Source organism: Lepeophtheirus salmonis, chromosome 1 (assembly GCF_016086655.4).
Source record: "Lepeophtheirus salmonis chromosome 1, UVic_Lsal_1.4, whole genome shotgun sequence".
Taxonomy (NCBI): Eukaryota; Metazoa; Arthropoda; class Copepoda; order Siphonostomatoida; family Caligidae; genus Lepeophtheirus; species Lepeophtheirus salmonis.
Window position 1 is genome coordinate 33663963 of NC_052131.2, and position 18538 is coordinate 33682500.

Consider the following 18538-nt stretch of genomic DNA (forward strand, 5'->3'; position numbering starts at 1 on the left):
ACTTTGTCTGAAGCTAATTTGAATCGCAAACAAATCGAACACATCATGCCAGCAAGGAGACAATGACCAACATGCCTAGAAACTAATTCGTCAACGCCTGCTCCTCCTTCCGGGACTGGATCCGGGACGTGATAGATGCTGAAGTGGATAAATCAATTAAGCTCTTTTATCAACATTCATATAGTACAGTTCAAACCAACTTTCAATTCATTCCGCCGAAAAATGTGACCTCAGTAACAATTTAAAGATTTTTGAAAAAATACGCAATTTGATCTTATCACTTATGTACTCCACTTTTCTTTTTAAAATGAGGCATTGAGCTTTAGCTACACACGCTCGTTGATGCTAGATTGTTATACCTTGTATCAAATAGTCACGCAGTTAAAACATTTTAAGTGCATATATAAAAATGAGTTCTGGAAGGACAAACAAATACACTTTGCCTTATTAATATAGAAGATTTACTGAAGAAAACATACATTTAAAGCTAAGCCTACTCTTGTATATGTCGCCAAAGATTGATGATTAATTCATACTTCCTACGTTAGAAAGTGAAGATTTAAGTGATGTTTCATTTGTTAATTAAGGGATTGTCACTCAATCATGGGTGCTTTGTTCAGCATCATTGCTTGTCGATGCGTAATGGAGAATAAATCGGTTTTTTTAAATATCAAGTTAATTTTTCAATATGTGTTCGTCTTTTCATTGGAATAAATTACCGTATAAAGGAAGCTAATATTATGTAATTTATAATTGAAAACGAAATTTCTTGGGAATTTAGCATAGTTATATAACCCAGCTAATACTTTTTAACAAATTTTTAATATTTTCCGAACACAGAACACATCTGAGTAAGTGAGCGACCCGGGGGTTCACTTGTAAATCCGTCTTTTTATTCATTGCAACGTATTTATGAAGGAGTAATCAAACCTGTTAACCGAAATTAAGATTGTATTTACTATCAAATACCTATTACGAATATTTTTTAGGGCAAACCCTCACCAGCTCGCAAGGAGTTTGTCATTTTTGAGTATTTTATCGACGGAATCCCTGGAAAGATACCCCTAGTTGATATAAATATTAGGGGGCGGAATTTGTTTTTTCACATATCATTTTTAATTTTATAAAGGCCATGCGGAAAATTTATAAAAGCATTATTACGAACAACATAAAATTTCTACAATGAGCAATCTTAATATTAAAAATTATTTGGTTGCATTTCCGTGCGTACGAGTATTAACATGATTATTTTAATAAATAATTTGCTATTTGTTTCAGGCAGTCATAAATAAAAGAAAACATACAGACGAAACTAGTCAATTCTATTTACATCAATTCTTAACTATTGATAAGACAATTAGCTATAGTAGCTTGTCTTCAATAAAGAGGAAACCCATCTACATTTAAAATGCATTAGTGCAGGGAAAATATTTCCATAATATTTAAATGCATACGTATTTATTTGCTTATGCTTTTAAATCAATTTACTCCAAAGATAGGCGAGAATTCTTCATTTAGAGGGAGATCTTAATACGCCTACGACTGATTAAATAATGAAAAAAAAAAAAAAAAAAAAAGAGCACACTCAACAAACTTTAAAAAAAAAAGTTCATTATTATCAAGGTTAATTGAAATACAAGGTTATACCATAGCACGTGTACGACGGACTTCCCCCACGCTTTTAATATTGACGCCATAGTAGATGAGTGGTTGCGTGTTTGTCAAAATCTGTTTTTCTTGCCCAGCTGTCGTTACGATATATTAAATTGAAAATTCTAGTAATAGTGACGTCATAGACTATAAGTGGTTGCGTGTTTTGTCAAAATCTGCCTCTCTTGCCCAGCAGTCGGTACGATACATCAAATTGAAAATTCTAGCAAGCCCGATTACATAATAGTCTAACCTTGTATTTCTATTCACCTTTATTGCTATTTTTTTCTTAAATTGTTGTTGCCATTATTATTTAATTCATACTAAATGCAACTTATCATTGATATGTAATAAACTGGGTGGAACATTCCCCTGTGCTCATAAAAGACAGAGCGTCACTTTTAGGATTTGTTGCAGAGTTATAATTGTAAGTCCTTGTTGGACTTAGAGTAGAATTGGGGATCCACGTCGAAGTAATTCTTGTTTATTTCCTTCCCCCCCCCTTCCTCCTCTCTATTATTCAGCTGATCTAATGAGACATAATGACGTTAAGCTGATCTAATTCAATACATTATTCAATTTGTCAGAGTTACTACGACAGTTTTCCGATTCTTTTTTTTTTGTATATCCCCAAAAGGCACCAAATTAGCATCACTGTACATAACGGTATAGTATCGTCTTCGATGCGTCGGTATCCCGGTACGACTTTGGTACCAGTATATTAAACAGTATATACTACAGGGGTGCCCACAGGTTTATATTTTGAGGGAGGCTTTGTTTTTGGAATTAAAAAAAAAAAAAAAAAAAAAAAAAAATTGTAAAATTTTTTCCAAAAATCCATAGGTATTCACAGAAAATTAAATTTTTGGAAAAATAAAAAATTACATTTTTCGTAAAAAAGTTTCAAAAAAAATTTTTCAATTTTTTTTATCAAAAATCTAGAGATATTTACAAAAATTACAAATATTAAGTTTTTTGAAAAAAAAAAAAATCAGATATTAAATTGTTTGCTCTGCTGCATAAATTGCCAGAATGGGGGAAAAAAATTATAGCATAAATTCATTTATTTGGTTGGGACTACAGCCCCTCCAGCACACCCCCTACGAACGCCCCTGTATATAGGTAATATACTTTCACCCCAAATAGGCTAATACGAATCAAAATTAAGGTTATTTGTGTACAATTTGTTTTCAACAACAAGTTTTTGCAGATCATTAATTGAAATGAATGATTTAGGGAGTTTCTATGTATGATTCAGGAAAACAGCAATCGACAGAATGTTAATATAAGGTTAAAGTTTATGTACAGTACTACATTATGGGATCATAATATGTGTATTGTAGATAAATTGACATATAGACAGTAGACACTGTTTAGATAGATATGTAAGACACTAAAGGATGACGCTTTTTAAAAAAAGTTTGAGAAAAGATAATTCAGAAATTCCTTCCATTTATTTTTGAAGGACTTTTGAATAATTAAGTATGTATTTGAACATTCATACAAAAGCATATTTTAAGCTTAGACATTATTGATCAGGGAGGTCCAAAGTGGGTGGGCTGGAAGGGTTGTAGCGCTCCAATAAATTCAGGAATTCTGGCTTTTAAATACTATTGTTTTCGTCATTCGGGCAAATTATGCATCAGATCAAATCTAGTTTAATATTTGATTTTTTGTGTGAGTAGATATGGATTTACATCTACAGATTCCAAAAACCTAGCTACCTCCCCAATATAATCCTGTAGACACCCCTGTCAATTGTATACAATAGACAGGGCCTCTCCCCTCCCCCTGTCTGTTCTTGAGTGAATTCTTCTTGACCAATATTTCGGCCAAGAAAAGATCTAGGATCGTGTACCTCAATGTTCTCTTTTCGTTTTTCAATCAGTATCAGACTTTGGACAGATAAATAAATAGGACTCTTATCGAAATGAGTCACATTAAAAACTTCGTTTGATGCCACAAAAGTATTTTTTGCCCATTGTTAAATTCAAACTGAGGTCATCAAACGGTTCCTTAAAATATTGCTTAGCCAATATACATATAGACTTATGACATCACTTATTTGATAATTTATTATTCTAATACTAAAAAAATGAATAAAATACTAGATAAGAATACACCAGTCATCAATAAAATAAATAAAACTAAAGTGTTAATCCATATTTCAATTTAATGTTCATTTTAGATTGTCTAAAATTTTTGGCAGATTATTATAGAGTGGCTCTAATGGACATACTCGTACTATTTATGTAATTACTATTATTAATTTTTTACAGATTAATCTCTTAAAAAATTGGCATCAGTACCAATCATTTGGTACCCTCGTATCATTTGGGTCTTAGGCTAGACCCTTTAGCTTTAGCACTGTATAAAATGAATGAAATCTTGCTGGCGTTTAGTTCAACTTGTATAAAAAAGAAAGAAAAAAGGGAAGTACTTAATATAGGATAGAAAAAAAATATTACTTCATATGAGGTTTATCAACGAGCTCATTAAATCATATTATTTTTTTTCCTCAAGCTAAGAATAATATTTTATTATTCTTGATTAGAGAACGTCTATGTATTGAGTGAGTAACTACGTCTTAGTGAGCTCATGAAAACAGAATTTAATTCCAAGCTTTTTTTCAATATTATTAGTGCAAAATTTTTATGTTCGTCGACCCCTAATAACTTTGAGAAATGCCGGATTCTACTGATAGTTAACATATAATCCAAGAAGGGATCTGCGTAATAAAAAACTACCTTTACAAAAGGTTGTTGCGTAAGCTCTTTCTTCACAGCTGATATTAATAAGTAATTTCAGACAAACATTCCGGATGTACTTTTCTATAAACCAACAAGGAAGAATATGCATATATATAAGACTCCATAACATATACCATGTCGTAAGAATATGCATATATATAAGACTCCATAACATATACCATGTCGTAATGTTCGTACACGGTATAGACACTAAAGTGCATCAAGATGGAAGGATAATTCGTTAATGAAGTGTCTCATTGAATAAATGAATTGTTAACAAATAAAAACACATATTGAAAGAAGAAAAGTTCGAATGGAGGGAACTTGGATGAGTTCCATGCTATGATTATAAGAAAATCTAATTATACAATCCTCATAAATCACTTTTATATTTATAAAACAACATTCGAGAACAGAAGCCATATTTTATATTATTTTCATACAAAAGTAGAGATAGGTAGATAAATTAATAAGTATAATTATTGCTTACCATCCGTGATTTAGAAGCCATTTCATCCTTGAGAAAAAAACAAGAACAATAGGATAAGGAGGGAATTATCATTTTATTTTTTGTACATATATTTTATTTGTTTGAACTCAAAAGTGGGTTTTTTTTCGGTTTTTATACAAAATATGTTGTAGTTTTCGATTTAAATAAATGAAAAATGAGTTCTGCCTGCCTCATACGTTAATGAGTAGAGAATGACTCGCTAGAGATGAGATGAAAGGAGGCTGCCTCAAGGGGTATTTAAAGAGTGTGAGAGAGAAGACTGAAAATGAAATCAAGCAGCTATTCATCATAACCAGGGAGGATGAGTCTGCAAAAATATTGTGGATAGGTACTATGTAACTACTTATATAATATGTATACAGAGATGTCCCATTGAGAGTTAATACGCAGAGGCGTAACTAGATCTTACTAGACAGTGTACACAAGAGTCAAAGAGTTTTCCAAATTTTTGATATAAACTCTTTTTTTAGTGGGGATATTATTTAGGAGTTTGTTATAAATATATTTTTTAACTATATGCAGTGATTCTAATCGTGCTTATTTTGGGAATAATAAAAAAGAAACCGAAAAACAACATGGTAGCCCTGAATTCATTCTCTGTTTGCCAACTAAAAACAACAAACGGGTGAGCTAAAAAACGCACTCTATTTTTATCACTAATTATTATAAATCAAAATCGTGTATATTTTGGGCATATTAAATATAGAAAACATTATGCCATCAAGGTTAATAGAAATACAAAGTTACACCATTATGTTAGCCGGCTACTAAAATTTTCAATTTGATGTATCGTACGGGCAGATATTGACAAAAACGCGACCAATCACTGTCTATGACGTCTTTATTGCTGCTATAATTTTTAATTTGATGAACCGTACCGACTGCTGGGCAAGAAAATCCGATTTTGACAGAACATGCAACCACTCATATACAATGACGTCAATATTAAAAAGCGTGGTGGAGGTCAAATATCAGTCGTACACGCTTTATATTATAACTTTGTATTTCTATTATCCTTGCATATCATGAAGGTTGATTAGATATGCTATAATTAGCTGCGACGGAGGATGAGTGGTATAAGGAATTAAACAATGACATTGGCAAAAATTACTCCATTGCCGATCCCCAATTCTACTGAGTCCAACAAGGACTTACAACTATAAATCCTCAAGGTTATTCACAGTCTTTTATAGGGACTCACGAATGTTTAATCAGTTTTTGAGTATAGTTGAATGTTGTAGAAAAGGAAGTTTACCTCTCAAGAATTTAATGGTAATGAAAACAGCTGAGTAAAAAAAATCCATTCTTTAGATTACCAATTCCAAAAAAGCGGACCAGCTAATAAAAATACAAAGGGTTTACATAATTAACTATAACTATACTCAAAAAAATTAAAAGAAGTAAGGTTTCGACCCCACTTCACACACTATTTAAACGGGGTTGAAGCTACTTGAGCCGGTTACGTGAGAATAGGACATTGTTGTTCGGTTTACAGTGCTAGCAGGCTACTGACATATAATTGATATTACTATAATTAATTAGTATTTAAATCGGAGCTTGCACCACCAAAACTTCTAATTTTATTATTTCAAATGTTCAACTAGTAAATGAAAGTGACAATCATAGTCTAGACTGGCCTAGGTTTAAGATAAGGGGGTCCTGCCTGTAGGGGCCCCGTATAAAATTATCTTTCTTTAATTTTATCATATGTATAATAAGAATAACAAAATTCAGTCCCATCAATTGAAAATGAAAGTCTATTCAGTAATGCAGGTAATGAGCTAACTAGGAATAAATGGACTCCTAAGCACAAAGAAGAACTAACTTTATAAATAATTTTAATTTCAAATTATTTACGACTAACTATAATCATAGTTATGATTGATATATTGATGTCTTTTCTCGTCAAGCCCAATGAATAAAAAGTTAAACATTAAAAAAAGTAAATCATTTAGTTATTTGTTCATGTATTTCCTTTACTTATAATATTAATCAGGATTTTTTTTTATCGGAATCGGCTGGAATTTCTAATTATTACATAGAATTGTTGGAGCGTTTAAAGGATGAAATCACAAAAAAAAAAAAAAGAAGATCCCATTTCAAGAACAAAAATGTGCTTTTTTCATTAAGACAATTTATTGTGTCACAAGCAACGGAAAACGATGGCAAATTTCCATAGATTAGGCTATATTTGCTTCCCCCATCACCGTATTCTCCATATCTGACCCATATTGACTTGATCCTGTTTGTAGATTTCAAAAGAATACTCTCTTTAAAAAAAAGTTAGAGGTAATTGCCGAAATTGATACCAGTTTTGAGACTAAAGAGAAATTGTTCAATAAAAATGTCATGGAAGAATTGTATATTTGCTATAATCGCTGTATCACACTCGGAGGTAATCATACATTGAATAAATAAATCAAATTTTGCCATATCAATGTTTTTTACTATGATAGCAAACTAACTTTTCAGCGGACTTTCTATTAACGTATAAATGAATCGTTAAAAGGTTGATCAAGTTATATTCTTTAACGTTAGGGTAAAAATATCATATTTATTTATACGGATTTTTTGTGACTAAAATAATAGTAGATCCTTTTTTGCCGCGTCACTACGCAATACTCAAGATATTTCTCTCTTTATAATTATTGTTTTCACAAAGAACAAATATTAAAAAAATCCCCAACATAACTTTTTTTAAAGAAAGAGTGATCCATCATAATTCTGGGGTGCCCCTTTGGGCAAACAAGGGCCTAATTTGTATTTATTAGTACTTTTATTTTTTGGCTATAAAATTCTTTATTTTTTCTCCAAGTGTTGGAAATGTCAATTATTAGGGTATATATATTTTTGTAAGGAGAGATATTCAATTCCAAGTTGTTTTGAAAGCATCAAGGCCTTTTCTTGGAAGGAATTATATCTGATGATACTCGATTTTTTGCTCTTTCTCTTAATTCATGCAATAAACAAGGATTAATATGGAAAAATTAATATTAATTTAATTCTCTCTTTATTATTTAAAAGTGATAAGTCATTTGCAAAGATTAGTATTTGAAAATGTAAATGTAATATAAAAAACGGCCTTACTCCTCAAGTAGGGGAAATCAATGCTAGTTGACTCTGGAGTAATTGACTTTAGGGTTTTTCTTTACTGAATATCGGGATTCCGTTAGTAAATAATAAATATTGTGAAAATTAATTATTAATAAGGAATTAACTTTAAACTAGTGTTACTTAATGTTAATAGAAATTGAAAGGTTATACCATAACGCTTTTTGCACTCATGTTTGACTTCCACCATGCGTTTTAATAGTGACATCAAAGAGTACTAATATACCGTTGTTATACTCTATGACGTCCAAATCTATCTGTCTTGCCCACAGTTGGTACGGTATTCCAAATTGAAAATTCTAGCAAGTCCGATTTCATGAGGGTCTAGCCTATTATTTCGCTTAACATTAGTCCTACTCATGAATTCACAATTCTCAAGTTCTTCATTTGTATCATTATCACAAATAGTGTATGCTTTTGTTTTTTTATAACCCGATGTTCCTGCTTTTATCAATTATTTAACCCGATCCAACACAAATTAAAAAAGTGATGAACAAGCTAATGTTTTGTAAATTATATGATATATGCAACAAAAACAATTCCATTATTTTCCCAATAAATGGCTTTATAAATGTGTATCTCGTGTTGTATAATTACGATCAATTTACACTAGAGAGTATTAGAAAGATAAGATTTCGTACTAAAAAAAAACATTTCAGACGGGTTTGTGATTGTTCATAATTGTTTGATTGTGCGCTAAAGACCGTCATATAAACACTGTTGTAAACAGTTGTAGTAATGTTTGCTCCATAAAAATATGACAAATATATCCGACCAACAAACTTTTGAATTTATCTTATGTCATTGTAGTAATTTCATTTTTAGAAGGCGTATTTGAGCCTTCGCTTACAACTTTTTGTATAAACTGTGTTATCTAAGAAATAACAATACAATCAAGCGTGTGCGTGATTTCTTTTAAAAACAACAACAACATTTGAATAGAATTGTTTAAAAATTGTATGTAACAATGTATGAAATCTCATAAGTGTTAAGGTCAGCTCATATTAGGAGAGAGAAGAAAAAATAAGAAGTACTTCCTAAATTAAAAAAATGAATGTGACTATAGATGAGGCTTAGCAACGGGCTAATCAGCTGGCTCATCACGGCATATTATTTTTTTATTATTATTTTTTTATTCTCATGTTCTTGCAATTATCCTTTTATTCTTGACTAACTACGTGTGAGTGTGCTTATGAAAAATGGAGGATTTATCTCCTATATTATTAAAGAAAGTTTTCTGTTTGTAGACGCCTAATAACTTCGGGCAATACCGGGGTACTACCGCTAGTTATTAAATAAGGAATACTCTTATGTAATTGGCTCACTACTTAGTAATTTGTATCCTCTTTTTTTTCTTTTTCTTTTTTTTTATGGAAAAAAAGGTTGGGAGATAGTATAATCAAAATGATATTGTGGGAAATAATGTATTTTGATCCATTAATTTACATATAAAAGTAATATTTATAGAATGATGTTCCTTAACAATATGTATTATAATTGAATAACTTGTTTTATAACTCTACATAACATTATAACTTTATCGATCCTGTTACTTGCTGATGGTGTGGGACATTTTCGTAGATTGTGTATAGGTCCAATAATAACAATACCTAGATAGAGAGGATTCCTTGTATTATTTTCCACCCACACGTCATACAAGCACCTACTACTCCAAATAACCATTAAGATTTCGTGGGTTGCAAATTGCAAGTCCTTACACAGTTTAACTGTTTCTATCTATAACTATTTATACAACAGTCATATTGACACAATGTGACTTGTTTTTATAGATGCCGTACATACACGGAAGATGATGGAACTTATGGTAGTTTTGAAGTACCCGAAGCCGGTTCGGATCTCATATCGTTTCGGATAATACAAGTTTACTTATATCGCACTCTGGTACTTCGGATCCCTCCACGACACGCCCTATCTCTAATTGTAAGTCAATGAAATATTGGATAGGCTATTTTTTCGTACCAATTGACAACTTTTCGACAATAGACAAACAGTTGAATAACAAACCGTTCTAATGGATATAAAGATAAATAGGAGGGACTTATATGCTCAGAAGTAAAAAGGATTTTATTGCCTTTTCCTTTTCCATCCCTTTTCCTACAACATAAAATGAGTTTGGGGCATACAATGTGGATGTTCATGGGCAATATACACAGAAGGAATTTACTTCCGTCTAACGACCATTATCCTACATATATTTATAATATAAATAAATATATGTGTACTTATAATATTAAAAGTACACTTTTTTATAACAGACCCTGCCATGGAACTGGTTTTAATATTCATACGCTTCCCTCTAATACAAGTAGCAGTCGTCTCTACTATTCCCATACCCATCGACATAATATAGAATTTTAAAATTATTGCTACATACCATTAAATTATCCAGATATCTGCTCATAAAGGTATATATATATATATCTTGTGTACAAGTTGCAAGTTTATACAAGTTGTAGCTTGTATAAGAAAACTGTATTAAATCTTTTTTTAAATACTATACTTTAAGGCCATATTTATAGACACTATTGAGTCATTTGAGTGTAGAGACTACAAATATATATTTAATTTATAGCTATGTGTTCCATGCAATGATTTTATTCCACATGTTGAGGTTAAATTTTTTAAAGTAGGAAAAGGCCTGATCAATCCTTTTTACAATCTCATTTTTGTTCTACATCTTTTTGTGGCCATTTTTCTTCAAAAAACCTAAAATTGATGATTGATGAAAAAATAGAGAGAACTTTTTTTTAAAGAATGGTAAATTATTCAGAAAATGAGATATATTTATGGGGCACATGGAATAACCCCAACATTCTGATAGTTAAAGGTCCCAAAGTTTTTATAATTGATCCCTCTATTTGTTCCAATATGGCTACCTTCAGCGATGAGGATTATAAGAATCGGCTTTGATTTGATTATCTTAGAAATTCAAATGGGGATAAATGTTTTCCCAGTGTCTTTTCTTTGTTAATATTACTTAAAGTAAGGTTTAGCAACGAGCTATAATACACTTCTTTGCTCATCAAGTCATATTAAAATCAATATCAAGCTGTTTCAAAAATTTAAATTAAACGGTGATTATTCTCAATGTACAAAACTCCGAAATATCCCCTTCATTCTAAAAAATCTTTAAATTGGATTTTTCTCTTTTTCTTGATATTTTATCAAGAATATTTTCATGTTGACACCCCACATATATTAGACACATAGAAAACTAATTTTTGTAGAGACTTGATAGAATTTAAACGAATTTAACTATGTCACCTGCTGGGTGAAAGATTAACACGGCGCAGTGGGTCTTAAGGGTAGGTTGTTCATTATGACTCTCCTAAGGTAAGCAAATCGGCCGCTTAATACGCAAAAGAAAACGTTTTCCAGTTTTTATTCTTACTCATAGGGGTGTGAGGTTCACCCCCTCGTGACCGCTGTCACCCATTTCGACCACATTCGGTCACTTATTGGTTTTTCCAAACCCTTGAAAAATGTACACCAAGTCAGTTAATTTAATTTCTAAAATTTTTATTCAAAAAAATTTAATATTCTGTTAATAGCTATGAAATTTTAAATTTCTCTCGAAGAAATTGAATCGTAGAATTTTTTTTCTGAAATTTTGATAATTTAAATTTAGTTTTTAAATTTTCTTCAAAAAAAAATTTTTTTTTTGTAAAAATTGTGGATTTTTGAACTTTTTTTATCACGATTTTTATTTAAGACGAAGAAATTTAAATGTATATTTTGCTTATAAAAGTTACATAACAACTTTTACACAATATGAATAAATGTTTATTTTGACTAGTGTTCGGTCTGGAAATCCTAGACCGGTCTGAGATCGTTATATTTTACAAAAAAACTCTGTCTAGACCGGTCTCATATAAAAATTCGGTCTGGATGGATCTAAAGGAAAAGTTCGGTCTAGATCGGTCCAAAGGATAAATGCGGTCTAGTTCGAGCACATAAAAAATCGGTCTAGACTGATTTTAAAGATAAATTGTTTATAGCAAGACATGTTTTTTTCAAGTACAATGACGTAATACGAAGTTTAAACATAGATTTTGATCCGGCCGTCTCTTATATGTATACAGTATTTGTCGTAGAACTTATTGCGTACTTTTGAGCTTTTTTTGGAAAAAATGAACGACTGATGATCTAAAAAAAATAAATTGGTCTCTCATAATATAAGAAAAAAATCGGTCCAATGTGAGAGACCGAAAAAAGATTGGTTCATGGTCTGTGCCAAAAATAGGTCCAACTCGATCTAGAATAATTCTTTATGACCAAACCGAAAAAAAAATTCGGTGCTGGACCGAGTTTCAACACTAATGTTTACATAACATTTAAACTATGCAAAATTCCCTAAAATTGGTGTTTTGAAAGGGCAAAGGAGGAAAAGGAACAAGACAGGATTATATATCGTGTACAAGAGTTTCTCTCTTAAGATCCAGGGATTTCTCACGGTTTTACAACTAAGGGAGTTATTATTTTCACGGAGAAATAATCCCTCATATAGTTATTATAGTGATGTGTGAATTGACTTTTAGCCTGGGGTGCGGGTTGTGTATTATACAAGTTTCACAGCCCCCAACTTAACCAATAACATAGAGGAACAATTAGGGGGGATTAATTAATTATTTTTCATTTTTAGGCTGAAAAATTACCCTCTTCATAAATTCGAATCCAGTAAGATCTTGTGAGGTTTTGATTGTATTCTTGTACATCAGACAGTCCCGATACGAGGTTTGATAAAAAAAAATTGATATTTTTATTTCCGAATTAAATTCTCAATTTTTTTTTCATTTATTTTATGTCGGTAGACATGTCCACAACATTTGAATTATTAGTTTGTTTTTGAGCGTTAAAAAAGGTTCGACGTCCTTTGGTGGAACTTTGCTTTATTAATGTAGATGGGCTCATTTATATATTTACCAGTCGGAAAATTTGAAAAAAATATGTATCACCCTCTCCCTCCAAGAAAAATTATTTTCTTTTGGGTTGCAAATTGTACACGACTAGGGGCGTCCACGGGAAGACAGCTGGAGAGGCTGTAACTCCCCACCACCAAAAAAATGAATTTTTGATTTGTACTAGAAAATTTAATATTTGAAACTTTTTTTTTCCAAAAAAATTAATTTTATGTGTATAACTATGGAGTTTTGCAATTTTTTTCATAAAAATGTAATTTTTCAATTTTTTTTCCATAAAATTTAGTTTTGCAATTTTTTTTCGAAAAAATTGTATTTTTTTTTTAATTTCCAGAAACCAAGGCCTCCACCCATAACAAAAAAATATATAATTATATAATCCTGCAGACGTCCCGGACAACATACATACTTAATTACCAACCAATAATTTGATGTATTAAATGCGAGTTGTATATTTAATTACATACATAAACATCTTCCACGATGATCATAAACTCAACATACACATATTATCTTTGAACCATTACGGAGATTTTGTCTGCAAATGATCATTATAAGTATATAAATAGGTAAGTAGATTAAATTAGAAAATGAGTTATGTTTGCACGTATGGGTATAATGATTATACATAGACCACTAAACCACATAAATTAAACTTTCTGCATGCATGAACCCATTATTTTTTTTTTACAAACTATGAGCAAAACATATTATGTACATATGTTTTGGAAGGCAGATAAATATGCATCCCATATCTATTTCCACGTGGTAAAGAATCAACAACAAAGATTAATCCTTTTATACCTATGAATACAAAGAGTGGGAATCCAAAACTTGCTGTAGCATGAATAAATTACAATAAACCTGATTTGTGTAAAATCAAGAAAAGACAGTTTTCAAAAATAATTTGTGATATGTTTAAATACTATATTTAGCCATGTCTTTTATTCAATATGTCCTCCTTCACAAGCACTAACATATTCCGGAAAATAGATCTGACAATGAAGGCCGTGTCTATGGCGTACCACGCTATCATGATGGCAGCTCTGAGCCAAACTGGAAGCTCTGGGGGGTTGAGGTCAGGACTGGAGGAGGGCCACATGGAGACAAGCCCAAATCCAGCTATATTGTTGCTGTAAAAGTTTTTTTTCTCCTTGCCTGTGAACACCTTTCAATAGAAATCCCATCCTGAATGTACTTATTGTTGTTATAGGTAGTCTGGATGGAGATATTAACGGCCTATATAGCCTTTTTAGCACTAACACCGGTGCAGAGGGTATTGGAAACGTGTTGCCTTGTGCTGCTGTTCCGACATTTCTACACTTAAGAGACATGAAATGAAAACAAAATTTGTTTATTTTGTTTCAGCTGATGTTTTGTTGCATAATGAAATAACGTGATTAAAAACAACGGGGACAAAGTGGTAATAAATTGTGGCTGCAAGTTTTGGATCCCTACTCTGTATGTATGAATCATCAACAAAAAGGTAATCTAGGACAAAAATGAAGAAAATAGTATGAAAACAATGGATTTTATTTAGGTTCGGGGGGAAGTAATTTCGTATTTCTCACCCCATTATTTAAAACTAAGTATATCTTGTTCATTATTCGTCAAATTGGATCATACGCTAAGGCGTTGTAAAGGTGTAAGTGTATACTACAAATGCTTTTGAAGAGCATTATGCTTGGTCGGTTCAATCGGGAATTATATAGCGACAATGTTAGAAATTCGCCATACTTTACATTTTTACTACTGGAATGTGAAAAAGACGTCGAAAGCGACCAAGTAAATTTACAATGTATACGGGACCGATACTTTTTCGATTCTTTATTACGATTTTCACCCCACTCAATTCTGCTCTCTATTGGGATCAAATCGGCCCTATGAAGCTGGCGATCGAACAGAAGCGGCCAACATTGGTGAATAGGAGGCAACATGACACAATCAATACAATACCAGGCCGCACACATATTAGATGACGCGTCAGAAGCTCGTATGGGAAGTTATTATACATCCCCCCAATAGTTCGGACCTGGTACGAAGTCATTACCACCTGCTTCTGTCTATGGCCAACGTGCTTGGAGGTACAAATTTGGGATCGATAGAGGCCTGTGAGAATTTGTTCTCTGATTTTTTTGCCTCTTGGGATAAGAGCTTCAACGAAAAGGTCATCATGAAGTTGGATTCTCATCGGCAACAAGTTATCAAACAGAACAGGTCATACTTGCCTTAAATCGTATGATTGTAACACTTTCAGTATTGAAATAAAGCAAAAAATACGAAATTACTTCTTCCTACCAATTATTATGCCCTTTTTTTGGGCGTTTTATTCAATTTTTATGGGATCTGTTGAGTTAACCAGAAATGTGTGCTAGGCATTGTGTACAATTTAGATCAGGGTTCTTAATCTGGTGTAAATTTATCCCCAGGGATAAATATGGGTAAAAAATATTCTAACAAATAATATTCAATCAAATCTGAATATATTGGTCAGACAAGCGGAACTAATCATATGGTTAGATAGACGCAAAATCAATTAAAGACCGATACAGATACGTTCTAGAACTGGTAAAATTAATCAAGATTTGGATGAGTGGCACATTGATCTTTTCATCCACTTGGAACCTCGACTGGCAAAATGGAAAATATCATAATTTGAAAAACATATGGTAGCAAGCCTTCCTTATTTTTATTTTTTTTGTTGCCAACCGTTAACTTTAATTTATTTTTTATTTTTCAATATTATAAAAGACTGGGTATGGAATGCCACAAATTCTAAAAGAAGGCTCTTCATTTTATAGATATTTAAACCCTATGTAATACCCGTTTTGAGTTCATAATACATAACTTTAGTTGCTTTAAATCAAGCAAGAACCAACTCATTAATGAAATTTTTAATGAAAACAGCTGAGATAAAAATACATTGTATCCTTGTGAATTTACGTTTAAAATCTCCATAATAAAATGAATTAAAGGCTACTTAATTTTCTTTTTTTTTAAGTTACAAAATACAATCTAATCAAGGTCTAATTAAAGCCCATAAGTCGTGCTAATTGAATGTTTTAACCCCTCATGACTAAACGTCATTTCGCCAATTAAGTCTTTAAGCCTATCTCTATGTATTTCATATACGTACATCTATATATACCATATGTTAACCATCTTGCTGGAACTATAATGACGTCAAATTATCCTATTAGAATGATTTTTTAAAGCTTTAAGTGGTTCATTGTTCCATTTTTCATTTTTTTATTCGATGGAATTTCAAAAAAAAAAAAAAAAATACAACATTTCAAAATATGGGAGGAAATATCTTTATGTTTGTACAACATATTTTTGAATAAATAAGTACTTACAGTTATAACTGAAAGGTAGATTCTTCTTTGATTATTATTATTGTTAAAATAGTGTGGTGTATATATGTGCACCCCCTCTCCTCCCGCATTTCTGGTAGGTATTTTAATGATGATGATGGGCCCCACGCCCAGGTTATGAAGGAACAAAAAAACGCACAAAAATGAAGACTCTTTGAATAGAGGGTTCCTTCCTTTTAATGAAATAATATGCATTGAATTTTATTAATAAGAGTTACTATTCAGTATTATGACGTCACATGGTCAGATAAAGCTCTTGAAACCCGGATTTCCTATACCTCTTACAATTAAGTTCATCATCATAAATTGCATCGATAAATATGGACAAAAAGTTCATAATAAGAATTAGTTGCATTTTGAGTATGTAGCTCAGTGGACAATGCGTCATTTTAGGTGTTGCAGTTAATAGTTATCATAAAATACCAATAAGGGCCCACCAAGAACTGACAAAATTAATCAGGACCGGATTGATCGGAGTGCACTCATTTCAGTTTTTTTAAACACCAAATCAACACTAGCTGACAGAGATCCCTATAACATATATAATGGTCCTTGCACACTAATACGTTTGCATTTTCAAAATAGGGAGAAATAATTTATAAGAGAATTAATATCTTGCAGGGTCCAATTTAATAAATTAGTAATAATAAAAGCGACGTCCGCAGGATTGTTTATATATTTTTTGGGGGGTAAAGGGGTGGGGGGGCTAGTTTTTTGGGTAAATTTTTTTAGTTAAAAAAAAAAATATATCCACAGCAGTTTTGAAAATATTAAAATTTCTGGGAAAAATTCAAAATTTAAATTTTTAGTGAAACATTTTAAAAATCCATAGCTATTAAAAAAAATTTAAAAATAAACTTTCCAATATAAATTTTTTAGTAAAAAAATTATGAAATTTAATTTTTTTTTAAATCAACTGCTGTTTACAAAATATTAAAAAATCTGGAAGAAATAAAAAAAATAAATTTTTGGTCAAACATTTTAAAAATTCATAGCTATTTAAAAAGAAAAAAAATTCAAAATATTTTTTTATTTTGAAAAAAATTTATACCTGTTTATAAAAAATTATTTTTTTTTGGGAAAAAATTTCAAATATTTCAAGTAAAAAGCATAAAAAAAAAGATTGGGGGACTAAGACGCCCCTCCAGCCCACTCCTTGCGGACGCCCCTGCGTAATTATGTATGTCATGGTAGACAACTGTAGGACAACTACCTTTTATTTAGTATTTTATACCACGTCGATAACTATATTATACCCCTTAACCCTTCCTCCTTAAATAAGAAACAGAAGAAAAAAACCCAAAATCAGTAGGTAGTAGTAAAAAAATTCTTCCTGACAATCTAATTAATTATTACTCCATAATTGTTTGAATATGTTGACAGCTTATCAAGAGCTAATTCGAATTCAAGCAATCGACATTGTTCAGAACACTGGTAAGGGGAAAATTAGGAGTAAAAAGACAACAGGTAACAAAATACTATATATTTTTGTGAAATACTTTATAGTCTGTCATTGATATCTCAGCTCTTGCCTCTTAGTAGTGTTGTAAAAGTTGATATTTATATTGAAATGAATAATAAGTTATCTCAATCTTTGGGGTTCAAAGAAAAGTGGTGAGGGCAAAAAGTCAGAAAATAGATTATAGCTGGTTAAATCACCACCCACTAAAACTTTTGATTAATTCGATATTCCAATTTAACAGGAGGTAATACCAAATAATTTATAGTAGTGAACAATGAGTAAATTAAACAAACAAAGAAACCCCAGCTGATGTACAAATGTTAGCATACATATATTATCAAATAATAGACAAACACTGTTTATAAGCACACTGTACTTCAAGGCGATCATGAATAGCGAATAAGTGCAAATTATATTAGCAAACATATATTTTATAATAATGTTAAGAAAAATTCCCGGCCTTAGGAAAATATCCCCAATTTCCATTTAACATAACTCATTTAAGTGTAAAAGAAAAGGATTTATGGGTTGCTGTAACTATGAAAAAAGTGTTTAAAACCTCAATATCCACAATGAATGTTACATGGTACTGTATGAATAATTTATAGACACTGATTAGAAAGATTATGAAAAATAACAATACTATAATGAAAGGTTTTGTTAATATCTATTTTTTTAAAGTAAATGAATAAATACATAATTTTGTAACAGTTAGTTAACAAAGGTTTCTTTTCTTTTGA

General features: G+C 31.2%; 1 protein-coding gene across 3 annotated transcripts in view; it reads right to left on the bottom strand.

Moving 5' to 3' along the window:
* The window catches only part of LOC121125563 (uncharacterized), a 31393-nt gene that overhangs the window by 7400 nt on the left and 5455 nt on the right, over window positions 1-18538 (bottom strand). The window contains exon 2 of one of the 3 annotated variants that reach the window (XM_040720774.2): window positions 4891-4917. The exons of 1 other annotated variant lie outside the window; for it this stretch is intronic. In XM_040720774.2, the coding sequence (XP_040576708.1) occupies window positions 4891-4911 (21 nt within the window). In that variant the 5' untranslated portion in view covers window positions 4912-4917. Of the gene's footprint in view, window positions 1-4890; window positions 4918-16318; window positions 16562-18538 lie in introns of those variants that run through there. One more of the 3 variants, XM_040720767.2, reaches the window with a different exon arrangement.